Raw genomic sequence first — 13,146 nt, 5'->3', positions numbered from 1 at the left:
ATTCTAATTGCAAGGGGGAAATACGAGAGAAATGACCTCCTTCCCTTCAACCAAACTAAGATCTGGTGGTCTGAGTGCACACTGGCACTTGGCGCTGGCATGCTTACGGAAGGCGTTCCTCACGGGTGGAAGGAGCAAGGCTGTGCACCCGGCACCGGATGTGCACGGGAAGCTGCAGCGCCGCAGCGGGGCTGGTGGCCCATCTTGCCCGGTGCTTTTTTTTTTTTTAACAGTTCTGTGTTATTGTCAGGCCTCTTTATGGCAGATCGTGCAGGTCGCAAGTGGATCCTGACTGACAAAGCCACAGGTGGGTTCATCTTTGGGGAAAGAAGGAAGCAGCTGGAGGATAGAGTGACTGTGAGGCTGTCATTCCAGGCGCTGCTTCCTGCATGAATGGTGGGATTCCTCTACTGTGCAGTCCCCCTCACTCGGTCACCTGATAGCTTTAGTAACCATTGATAATCTGTCTAGTGTTTAATGTTTCCTTTTCATTTATTGGCTGGAATTATTTATTTATTTTTTAGGAGACAGGGTCTTACTACATTGCCCAGGCTGGAGCGCAGTGGCTATTCCCAGACATGATCATGGCGCACTACAGCTTCGAACGCCTGGCCTCAAGTGATCCTCCCACCTCTAGTTGGGATTCTTTTATGAAGAACTTGTCCCCATGAACAATTTGGCTATGCTAAGTACAGTTCAGATAGGAACTTGATAAAAGTTCCTATAAAAACTTGATCAAGATGAAGTGTATTGGGATAGATTTCTTTCCATCTGACTCTAAAGCCCCATTACTGTCTATTTCTACTTTCAGATCTGCTTTTTTCAGGCATCTCACTGCCTAAAGCAAATTTAATTCTGCCCTTTATGTGCCCTTACAAAGTTTTGGTTTTTTGTGTTTTTTTTTCCTAAATGGTGCTCTACAGATTATGCTGAGTGAGGGGATGAAAAGTCAAGAAAGAGTACATCTTTGGAAGCTTCCCTGCCTCAGCCTATCCCTGCTTAGATAGAAGAGGCATGGGCTGGATGACAGGCACATGGAATTCACTGTACTGCTCCCTCTCCTGGTGCCTGTTTAAAGCTTTCCATCATAGAAAGTTTGAAAATAATAATAACAAAAAAATAAACAAATCTCCGTTCCTAACTCAGAGTAACTCCTGATTGGGCCTGCTGTTCATTTCTGCACCTGACTGTTGCAGACTGTTGGTGACTTCCTTCTTCTGAGGTTTGTCATCTGGGCTTCACTTTCCATTTTAAAATACTGGTGCACCCTGCATGTTGCCATACTCTATCCTCTGGGACACAGACTTCAACCTTGAGTGTTGTTCCTACCCTTCTTCCTAGTGATTTCTTCTGGGAATTTACTGTGTACTCCTTGCCCTTCGTCTGTACAGTCAGATCAGATGTCCTCCAGAGCAGAGGTCCCCAACCTCTGGCACAGCAGGAGGTGAGTGGCAGGTGCACGAGCATCACTGCCTGAGCTCCACTGCCTGTCAGAGCAGCAGCGACATCAAATTCTCATAGGAGAACGAACCCTTTTGTGAACTGATGATTTCAGGTGGAACAGTTTCATCCCCAAACCACCCCCACCAATCCTCCCATCCATGGAAAATCTGTCTTCCACGAAACTGGTCCCTGGTGCCAAAAATGCTTGGGACCACTGCTCCAGAGCACATGCATATTCCACAAGCTTTAGCAGAACGCTTTCTGTCCTGCCATTTTCAGTTTAAAGCCTTCTTGGCGAGATCAATAGGCCTTGAAGTTACCTTGTTCATCCCCACATTGGGAGCTCAGTTTTCAGGGTAATAAACCATGGTGGTTCTGAGGACTGAAACACAGAACCCTGATTTCATCATTCTCCTGGGCATCTCCAGTAATTTCAAGAGGAAATTATATCTCTAAAATAGGTTTTGAAATACATTTACTAATAAAGTAAAAATGAATTCATTTTAATATTTGGTTTGTGGGATGAGGGGCATGAAAAGCTTCCTGGTGGTCTGCAAAATCAGGCAAAAGATAGAGTGACTCTGTCTCAACCAGATTCACTGCTTTGAATGTTATTCCAGAAGAAATTTTTCTTAGTCTTGAGATGATCCAGCAAGATAGAAGAAAAACCCTGGGTGCTGAAAAGCACCCTGTACACCAGAGCACCTGTGAGGCTGCTCTTGGCTTCATGAGAATATTCAGTACTTGCCAGATGTAAGACATATTTTAATCCATAAATCCCCCAAATGTACCCAAAAGCCTTGGCCTTAGGAAACATGGAAAAGGGAGATTAAATATCCCAGGAGCAGCTAATAGAACAGAAACAGAACCACTGGGAAAGAAAGGCTTTTTCCCTTCCCCGCTTGCCCTACTATCATGAGGTTACTCGGACTTCCTTTTTGTTTGATATTGACATTCTTTTCATGACCTTCCTTTTCTTGCCCTACATATGTCCTCTTTCCATCTAGTCCTTGGTATTCTCAGCCTCTCTAACTGCTGCCTGCCTACTAGACTAGCTTCTTTACTGATTTCCTGTTACCTTCTTCCACTTCTATACTGGCACATACCATGTATGTTTTTCTTCATATAGTGGCTTCCCTTAGAAGTCAGCCACTGATGTAAATATTTTTCCAAGCCTCTAAATGGAAGATATTTAAAGGACTTCCTTCTGCCTATCACCCCTACAAACACCTGTAAAAACCCTTTCTGGCTCCTTAAAAACTCAAGCAATATAATCTGTAATTTCATTTCTTACTCATGCATTCCTCTCCTTTCTAGTCATCGTCCTGGTTCCCATTTGGGCCAGTATTTCCCTGATGTACGTAGTTAGCATTCATGGTCATAAACTACAGAAGGCATTACATAATGTAAATTTTCCTTTGGGTTTTAAGAAGTATTTCTCTTCCACCAACTGTCATGTTTATTATTTGTTTAGCTCTTTTTCTCTCAACAGCCATCAGTATTTTTCTCACAACTAAAGATATTTCCATGACCAACTTGGAAGGCCTTCAGGCCGAAAGATTCAGTTACAGCAAACAACAATTCCCAAAGGTTTCCCAGACTGTGAGGGCAACTGAAAGGCCCATTCTTCCTCAGGCTTCAGGCTGTCTGTCCTGCTCTATCTTGTCGTGGGGTGCGGGGAGGGCCAGCTCTGGTGCTGGGTAACTTCGACAGCCCTGCAGCCCTGTGCTCTGCTTGGCTCAAGCCTGTTAGTTTCTGGAGGAGTTCAGGAATATATCAGGGTGATGACATCACATCAGACTGCCCTGATCGTATTTTCAACACTCTTACTATTGAGGAGTGGTTTTGCCTGGTTGCTTGTGGACCAATGTGCTAGATTAGCAACTGCTTCATCTACATCATGGTGCAGTGCCAGTGCCAGTCCTGACCATCGCTGTGTTTCAGACGGGAAGCTGCCTGCCAGTCCATCTGCCCTGATTTCATGGCTTTTATCTCTCATCTTTACATCTTTGAAGGCCTTTGACGAACGATGTGCTTCCTGGCAGGAGAAAATCACTGCTGAAAGGAGATCTGTGCTGTCTCTGCTTTTCTTTCTGTTTCCTGAGAGCTTTAGTCTAACATCTGTGACCCCAGCCAGACTCCATCAAACTTCATACTCAATGTCATCTTTGAAAAGCAGTGGCGTTTATTATATACCTACTATGTGCCAAGCACTGTAGTAGATTTTACTGTGTCATCCCCTCTAGTTCAGCAGCCCTGTGAGATGAGTGATCACCATTTTATATATGAGGAAACAGGCTCACAAGCCATTAAATAGCAGAACCAAGATTCACATGTAGGTCTTTCAGACTCAGAAGCCTTTAATGGAAATAAACAGCCTGTTTTTTCTCACATAAAATGCACCTGAACTACAGCACCATGAGAATGTTGTTGTGGAGAAAATTCGGCTTCATTCTGGATCAGAGTCAAAGCTGTTAAGGCTGTTTGGTCTGTGGAGGGCAGGACTAAAGGGAGCACCACCAAGTTTCTGAAAATTATGAAGAGTATGATCAATTACACATTTTCATATCATATTCAATTATTGAGCACCTACTGTGTTCAAGTTGCTCAGCATTCAAAGACAGTCCTGCCAACAATGCAAGATTTTTATAGAGAGAGAAGCAGCAACTCCTTGGGAACAGGTCAGCACATACCTGGGGCCAAATGAATGGTGGCGGCAAAAAAGTCACAGGAGGGAAAAACTGGTGGGCTGTCCCCTCAGGCAACCCCATGCACATTGTGGAAACTGTCAGAAGAACTGGACTGAGAGTGGCAGGGCATAATTCCAGACAGAGGAACCTGCCTGAGGAAGCTCACGTGGTACCCAGGGGACACATGGTTGTAATGAGCGGACAGTGTAGGGTGTTTGTGGGAAAGGCTATGTAAACTCCTTCAACTGTTAGCTATTTGCACTTTATTTTCCTGATAGGAGGAAGCAAAGGAATTTTTTTGGTGGGATGGGATGGCTTTTGCCAAACAATATTTGAAGATGTAGTTAACCATGTTATATATACTTCTTCATCCAATAATACTGAATACTGAAAGAAGTTAGCCTTGGGAAAAATAAATTCCCCAAATAAATAAATTCCATTTCCACGTATACGTGCACATATGTGTATGTATGTAAATTCCATATACAATAGGCAAGTGATGAAACCCGCTGCCCCAGGAGAGATCTGGAATAGAGTAGATTGGCTCGTGAATGATAAATCCACAGAGTGTGTAAGGCTGTGACCCTAACCTTTAAAGTAACTCTCATTGGCGCCCCTGGTCTACCACAGTGTTCCCCTGGTGCCGCCATCAGAGACAGACCACTGTAAAGCGTCATGCCCCTCGCTCTGCAGTGTGCAAGGCCAGGCTTCTGAGTAGATACAGTCTGCCACCCATGTAATGTGATTTGAGAGGCATCACTTTGTATGGAAGTTTTAAAAGATCCCTTTGGCAAGTGCTAAGGTAGGGTGATCACAAAGGAAGGCAAAGGATGGTAGTGTTTGGGGAGACAGAAGGAAAAGTGTTGAATTTGGGGGCTGTATTCAAAGGGAGAGAATTAGCTGGTGTGCTGGATGTGAAGTCAAGGATGATTTCAAAGCTTTTGGCCTGAGCAACTAGAAGAATGTCATTGCCACTTATTTGGGAAGAGAGGAGACGTGGGAAAAGCATGTTTCACCATTTTGGCTCAAGAATGATACTCAACTCATTTAAAAAAAAAAAAAAGAGCCATGTCAAGCCTCATTGTCCTTGCCAGGGGAATGTGGTCCTGCAGCCAGGAGTTCTTCCAGAGATCTGGGTCTGACCTGGGTCTGACTGCTGTTTGACGAGGAAACCTCTATGCTGGCACCTGAAGTTTCTGAGTCACCTCTGACCTTTTTTCCATTTTGACCAATTCTATAAACCTTACCATGAAGCTTGAGAAGAAAAGCAGCAGGGGGCCCAAAGAGGACAGCCCTCTCCCTTCTGAGTCCTTCCTGGCTCTCATGTTAGGTGCTAAGGACATTCTGATATATGGAAACACTCCCAAATCAAAGGCCTGGGCCCCTGACTTTACCATAAACTCAGTCATTTGGGGAACAAAATCAGTCCTCCCTTGGTCTGTATTGAGGTTTTTGGTGTTTTTTTTTTTTTTAATAAAATTTTTATGTTTACTTTTGAGTTCAAATAAAAAGACAGGGGTTGTATTTACTAAACTGTTAAGGTTTTGTGTAGCTTTGAAATACAGGGGTACTAAAATCTTCAGGATGTTAGAAGTATGTGCCTTTATGATGAGCCCGTGGTTCTGGTTCTCACTTGTGAAGGGTAAGGAGCCCTGCCCTGTGGACCTCTCTAGGGTCTCAGCCAAAGTCAAGTGACATGCAGTGGGTGTGAGAGGGCTTGGAAAGGGGCTGTACTGAGGCCAAGGGAGTCTCATTACTAGGACTCTCCAGGGGCCCTATGAGAAAGAAAAAGGAGCACTTCCACCCCTTAAAGTAGAACACAAAGGGCTTCCTGTTGCTTAATCAATTGAAATGACCCAGAATACAAACTAGGATTAACATGTGCCTCTAGATTAGGGCTAATCAGGAGCAGACTGAGCAGATGCGGGGACAGTCCCAGCCTGATTACTGTACCTCAGCATTTAATCATCTCTCTTCCAAGGGCAGCCGCCCGACTTAGTGCATGCTGGGTTTCCAGGCCTCCAGCCCCTCCCCCTTTCCCTTGCCAGGGACATGAAGGCTGCTAGGTCAGAGACACTGAGGCGATTTAATCTAATCCCATGTCAAAATGGCTGTGTGAGAGAGCGGTCTTAAAATCCCTACAGTGGGATGGTCATGCATTTATTTAAGGTGGCAGTAGACCAAAACTCTATGTAGAAAATAGGAGAATTGGGGTTTCAAGGCACACAGGGTTATGAAATGACTCCCATCATGCCCTCCCTCTCCCAGGCTTCTAAGGTGTGTGGCTGTCCTCACCAGTTACTCTTCCATGGGAGCTTTGGGTGGGGACCATTTCCTCACCCAGGTGTGGCAAAATGTGCTTCTTCCCTGTCTGCAGTGGAGTACAGAAGATTGAGTCTTTCAAAAACAGCTTAATTTGGATGAGTCTTGAATGTAGTATTTTAAGTTGCTTTTTTTCTGGCTGGGAGGTCTTGTTCCAAAAGAGGCTCATCACCCTAAGTCTCACCCATCTTAATCACGCAGTCCCTAGAAGGGACACATGTTAAATCTTAGAGGGCAGGTTTCACTCATGACAGCAGAAAACACTCATGGGCACCTGCTGACTGCTGGCCACTCAAAGAGGGAGACTTAATCCCTCCCTCAAGGACTCTACAGCCTCCTTGGGGACAAGACATGCAAGCAGTGAGGATGAATGGGGCTGCTGCCTCCAAGGAGCCTGTACAGAGAGCTAAGGAGGAGCATCGGTGAAGAGGACCCAAGATGAGGAGAGAGGCTGGGGCTAGCTCTCGGAGGAAGAGGAGGAGCCACCTCCAGGCAGAAGGCATGGAGGGGCATACTTGGAGAACCTCAGTCAAGTAGTTCATCTGGCTGGCGTGTGAAGTGAGTGGGGATTAGTGGATCACCAGGCTTAACTGAACAACACTGGCCGACGTGAAGAGTTTAAATACCTGCAAAGGGCTTTGGACTTTCTATCATGTGGGCCACTAGAAACCACTGAAGAACTGTGAAGGAGAACAGCAAGATAAGGTCAGATGTTCCGAAGGTCATTCTGATTATGGCAGCACCAGCCAGTAGATATATTTTTGCAATGGAACCTTGCTTCATTTTATTCTGGAGGAAATCTTTCATGATAATATAAAAACTATTTTAACAACAGTATTGGGCATGGGCTCACATCACAGGAAACCCAAACACATCACAGCCAGGGTAAAAGAAATTTACCTTTGACAACTCTTTTAGTCTCTGTTCACACCAGCCCTAACCCAGATGGTTGCTCAGTTAGAAAAGATCTCCCTGCACACTGTAGTCTCTGTAGTTGTAAAACAGGGGACTTGTTCCCCAAGCTTGGAGCTTTTGGAACTGAATGGAACCCAGAGGCAGGAGCAGTGAAATGAGGCTGACCGTTGCTTCTTGTTTTGCTTGCTACTTGCCAGCATGTGGGTTCCCTGGAGGATCGCACAGGTGTCTTGGTCTTGCCACTGGGCATTTTGGGTGACTTTGTTAACTTTGCCTGTTTTGACCAGAGGAGAACATGATTGTGATACACAGGGAGAGGAGAAGGTGGGGGGCTGACGAGGTTGTATGGTCTTCACATATATACACTCAGGCCCAGGCCTTGAGTCTAGAGGCTAGGGAGAGGGTCCAGCTGCACATTGGTTGAGGCCAGCAGTACATGACCCTTGAGGCTATGCTGATAGCAACTTGTTGCACACTTTGTACTTTATACTGTGAGGAACATGAAATAAGCCAGAGCCAGGCCTGATCTTGAAAGAACCCTCTGTCAAGTGGGAAGGCCTGTTGCAGACATGCATCAACTGGCCCAGCCAGCTTATCCACGGCTGTCCCTGGGCCTCCTGAGAATCCAGAGGAGGCTGCTCCAGCATTGATGGGGCTGGCATGGGCCAGGTCCCACAAGGAGGGAAAGATGACCCGAGTATAAAGGCAAAGAGTAGGGGACAAGTCTAGCTTGTGAACAACCTGAGCAAAGGCCCAAGAGTGTGGCTGCTAGATTGAGGGAACTGAGAGTAGTCTGGGGGAAGGGGGGTACCTAGAGCACAGGGCACCTGCAAGAGAGTGAGGGAGATGAGACTGGAAAGATGGACCAGGGCAAGTCATGAGAGGCCTTGAAGACCATACTAAATTATTTGAACTTTATTATAAGCTTTGGGAACCTTTTAAATGCCATGGCATTTAAATGTTTGAGATGAGGGGAGTAACACATTATGGAAAGATCATCTGGCTGGGTGTAGTGGCTCATGCCTATAATCCTAGCACTTTGGAAAGCTGAGGCAGGAGGATCACTTGAGCTCGGGAGTTCAAGACCAGCCTAGGCAACATAGTGAGACCTCACCACTATTTAATAATAATAAAGACAGATAATTTGAGCGACTAGGAAGGGGTGAACTGAAAGAGGGATTGATTAGAGACCAGAGCCATTTGCAAAGGTTTTGTTGAAAGAAATTGAAGCCCACAGTTTTGTAGGCCAAGGCCTGGCCCTTCAGCCTGTTTCCACCATGCCCATGTGCTCATGGAAGCTGGCCGCCTCCTCCTCCCTTTCAGGCCTGCATTGCAAGTGTCGGGGGGACTGGCCACATCTTCCACTTGTGTGAGGGCACACCAGAGGAGCCGGGGTTTCCAGCGATCTGTCACCAGAACAGCAAGCCTCACTTCATGACGTCTCATTGCATCACCAAATGCTTACCCCTTATCCCTAAAATGGCACCACTTAACTCCTAGAAAAGTTACATACAATTTAACATTGGAAAAGAAAATCTTATATTTGATTTTTTGCATTAGAAAATATTTTGACAACCCATTTTGATTAATTTTTATCTTCATCAAAGTAGTCTATGGTTTAAATGTCAAAGAGAACTAAAAGGGGCCTCTCCGGGTCAGTTTCTCAATACAGTAGGTGAACCTCAGAGGCCCGGCAGCAAAGGTCTCTGGGTCTGGATGTTGGGATTGGTCTAATCAGTTAAATTGAGACTTTCACTAATTCTCATTTTTAGCCTCATCACCTCTTTCTGCAGTAGCTAGGCCTCTACATCCTGCGCCCTCTGTGGGCGTAGGAGGTGCCCCTTCCACTTCTCTGATAAATCAGAACCATTTCACTTTTGCATTGCATCTTCCAAAAAAACGCTGACATCCCTCATTTATATCCTTTTTGCCCCATTCACTGTAACTCTAGTTTCAGAAGGAAGAGGAGATGGATGTATACATTAGGTATGGGGAATCCTTTTTTCAAATCTATTATCAGCTTTCCTTTTTTAGGCAGGCCTACCTTTATGGAGGTTATGTTTCTTCCTTTAAACCGTCCTTTCTACTCTGAAATAATAGTGATATTGGGGAGTAGTTGGGGTCTTTTTTAAGTTGACCCCAAAATGTGTTTTTACATTTTACTGGTATGTGAAATCTAAAAACCAGGGAACAACTGACCTAGGCTTTTAAAAATAATAATAATAATCTTGACTCTGAAGGAAGGCATGTAGATGGGGCAGTGGCCAGAAGACGGGATAAGAGAGGGAGAAGCTTTTACTCTTTAGGCTGAGAGAGATTTGACATAGGCAGAAAGAGGACTGAAGAAGGCAGTGTAGCCAAATATCAAAGAAAGGTAATGGTGGCCTGTTCCGAGAGGGAGAAGGCAGGCAGGGGACATTCACACCTGACAGGCCTGTGCTTCCTAGATACGAGGGCAGGCAGGGCCCTCTCACGGCAAGCTGGGGAGACCCTACCCTGAGGCATGTTTCCACAATTTCTCCAAACTTTTCTTTCCTGATAGTCTGTTTCAAAAAAGTTAAAATGGCCAGGCTTGGTGATTTGCACATATAATCCCAGCTATTCAGGAGAACAAGGTGGGAGGATCGCTTGAGGCCACGAGTTCAAGACCAGCCTGGGCAACATAGCAAGACTCCATCTCAAAATATATTATTAGCCAGGCATGGTGGCACATGCCTGTGGTTCCAGCACTCAGGAGACCGAGGTGAGAGGATGACTTGAATCCAGGACTTCGAGGCTGCAGTGAGCTGTGGTCACGCCACTGCACTGCAGCCTAGGTTACAGAGCCAGACCCCATCTGTTTAAAAATAAAAAAAGTTAAAATGGAAAAAAGTTGATTGCATAGAAGTAGAGAATAGAATAATAGTTACCAGTGTCTGGAGAAGGGTGGGGGAGGGGGGCAGGAGAGGTTGGCCAGCAGGTACGAAGGAAGAGTAAGTCCTGATGTTCTGTTACACAGTAGTGTGACTGTAGAGAATAACAATGTAGTCTAGTTCAAGATAGCTAAATTTTGAATGTTGTCACCACAATGAATGATAAATCTTTAAAGAGATTAATATGGTAATTATCTCGATTTGATCATTCTACAATGTATACATGCATTGAAACATCACAGTGTACCCCATAAACATGTACAGTTATGTATCAATTATAAATCTTAAGCATTAATGAAAAAAATTTTAATGGGGTGGGAGAAGGGATATCTTTGTGCCTGGGCCATGGGTATATATGATCACCTGGGGCTGGTGACCACGATACCTCAAAGGCAAGAGCTGGGTGCCCCCGTCCAGCCAGCAAACAGGAGCTTGAGCACGAGCCCCACCAACTGTCTTCCCTCTGTCTCTCCAGGCCTGGTCCAGATCCCTGTGAGCATGTACCAGACTGTGGTGACCAGCCTCGCCCAGGGCAACGGACCAGTGCAGGTGGCCATGGCCCCTGTGACCACCAGGATATCAGACAGCGCAGTCACCATGGACGGCCAAGCTGTGGAGGTGGTGACGTTGGAACAGTGACATACAGCCATATTATGGCATCGTTTTGTAGTCTACTTCAAGATTTTTTACACGTTTGCAGAGGTGCAATCAAATGGATTTAAGTCTCTCGACTTTGGAAGAAAAGTTTTGTTAACCTTTTTTTTTTAAAAGGAAGAAAGGCAGCAGATTTTGGAATTGCATTTTTTAAAGCACCACTCTTGATTTTCTGGGATTGGTGGAGTAAGAAACTGCATTGTCAATTTCACTGTCCCAAAAAAGCCAAATTGTGGCAGGACTTCTTTCTGCGGAAATGTGTGTGTATACTTATGTGTGTGTATGTGTGAGTGAATATATGTATATGTGTACATATGGACATACACATTTACATATATATAAAGTATATATATACATATATATATATATATATATATATATGTATGAAACCCGCATGGAATTATCTGTATGAAATCAAGGTGAGCTGTGGAAACAATAATTCACCCAGTTTAGTGGGTGGTAGGGTACGTGGCCAGACACAGTCACCCAGTTTTTGTTCATACCAGGGTCATGCGTTGAGCTACTGACAAACTCAGGCGGAGGTGACCATGCCCTTCACCAAAGCTGCCTCCCAGTGGCCACCCAGAACTCTCTCGGCTGGACTCACCTGAGGAAGGAGTTCTGGCATGGCGTGGGTCAGAGATGCGCTTGCAAGGTCCAGGGGCTGCGTGGTCTGCCAGCTGAGATGCTCCTCGGGCTGGCCCAGGTGCTGACCTTGCCACAGGCAGATGAATGTCTTGAAAGCTCCTGGGCCTGAGACAAGAGGGTTTTCCTCAGCCTCCCATCTCCTCTCCTTCCCAGGTATCCTTCTTGATCTCATGACTATTAAAATGTTCCTCTGGTTTTAAGATCAGTCCTGAATTGGTCGTATATATGAACTGAAGGTAACAAGTATTAAGGGTTTGAGGAGTGCGTGCGTGTAAGTGTGCTTGTGTGTGTGTGTGCGCGTGCATGGTGGCGGAGAGGATGGGAAGGGGGTGGGAGGGGTTGGAAGGGAAAGGAAGGAAAGCAAAATCTTCCTAAACCAGGATACATCCATGGGAGCAGTTTTCTCTAGCTGTCTGTAGCTTCACGGGGGCAGCGCTGGAGCTAACAGGAAGGGACACCTGGCCTACAGCCACAGCACCCTGAACGCCCCGATCTTGTGTGACCTTGGAAGCAGGGTTGGGCCTGGTCAATACGCGGAAGGGAAGAAGGGACACCTGGCTCATGGAAGGCTGGCCATCACAATAGGGTGTGTTAGAAAACAGCTGAGGGCGCTTGCTGTGTTCCTGAATCAGGCCCTGCTTCCGAAGGGACTCCTGGAGGCTCATCTTCCTGGATGCAGCCTGGTAGCCCAGGCTGGGAACAGCTTTCCTCCTCATAGGTGTCTGGGTGTTCTTGGTAACTGTTAACTCTTTCTCAGCTGCAAGCCCTGAGTCACCAGTGGCTGAATTCACCTGACTTTTCGACAGGCCAAATCTCTGCTCCTTGAGTACAGGGACAGCTCCTCCTCCCTCCTCCCAGCTCTCCCCATGTGTGTGATCGTGTATTTAATGTGTTTTTTAAATGCGACATTAAAAGATTCTTCATGTCTTGCTCAACCTTTGAGAAAAGTTTCAGATTCTTGTATTTGCTTGTTTTATATAAAACTAATGTTCTTTATATGTTCTTTTCTGTACGTAATGGGGGGAGGGGTGGGAAATTTACATATAAATAGTCCTAGTTCTACAATTTGTTATTTTTTTAATTATTATTTTTTATCGTCATTGTGAAGTTGTCCAGGGACTTTAAAGTCCGTGTTCCTTTGTGGTGAAATAACCTCCAAATAGTTTGAGAAGTTGCCAAGAAGAAAAAAGCAAACCCCCAGTAGCAAAGCATGGATTCTGTGTTGTTTTCCATTCTGTCTTTGACTGCCTCATTCAATAAATAGTTAAAAATGTGGCAACAGGAAGTGGAATTGTTCATCTCTATAGAAGCACTTGGCTTCTTAGGCAAAAGGAACTTTATCTTGGGGCAGCTTATTCTGCTTTTTAAAATGTAGTCCAACTCGAGACCAGTGATCTCCAGCCTGTACCGCTCCAATGCTGGGGAGCTCTGTAACGAAGACGCTGAGGATTGGGCAGAGCCCCGTCACCAGACCAGCTCCATTTCATGCATTTCATATATAATTTGTTTTCTTATGTTCTGGGGAAAAAAATTCCTTAAAAAAATTCCTACGAAAAATTCTT

At 45.4% G+C, this 13,146-nt stretch overlaps 1 protein-coding gene across 3 annotated transcripts in view; it reads left to right on the top strand.

The window, feature by feature from the left end:
• The window catches only part of NRF1 (nuclear respiratory factor 1), a 143,911-nt gene extending 131,052 nt beyond the window's left edge, over nt 1–12,859 (top strand). For 2 of the 3 annotated variants that reach the window (XM_021673680.2, XM_021673683.2), the window contains exon 11: nt 10,758–12,859. In XM_021673680.2, coding sequence (XP_021529355.1) covers nt 10,758–10,921 — 164 coding nt within the window. In that variant the 3' untranslated portion in view covers nt 10,922–12,859. Of the gene's footprint in view, nt 1–250; nt 308–10,757 lie in introns of all 3 variants that reach the window. The other variant, XM_021673686.2, reaches the window with a different exon arrangement.
• Nucleotides 12,860–13,146: the final 287 nt, after the last annotated feature.

This window comes from Aotus nancymaae, unplaced genomic scaffold (assembly GCF_030222135.1).
Source record: "Aotus nancymaae isolate 86718 unplaced genomic scaffold, 86718_ANA_hifiasm-v0.15.2.pri h1tg000002l, whole genome shotgun sequence".
NCBI classification, from domain to species: Eukaryota; Metazoa; Chordata; class Mammalia; order Primates; family Aotidae; genus Aotus; species Aotus nancymaae.
This window is presented reverse-complemented; position numbering and strand designations above follow the sequence as displayed.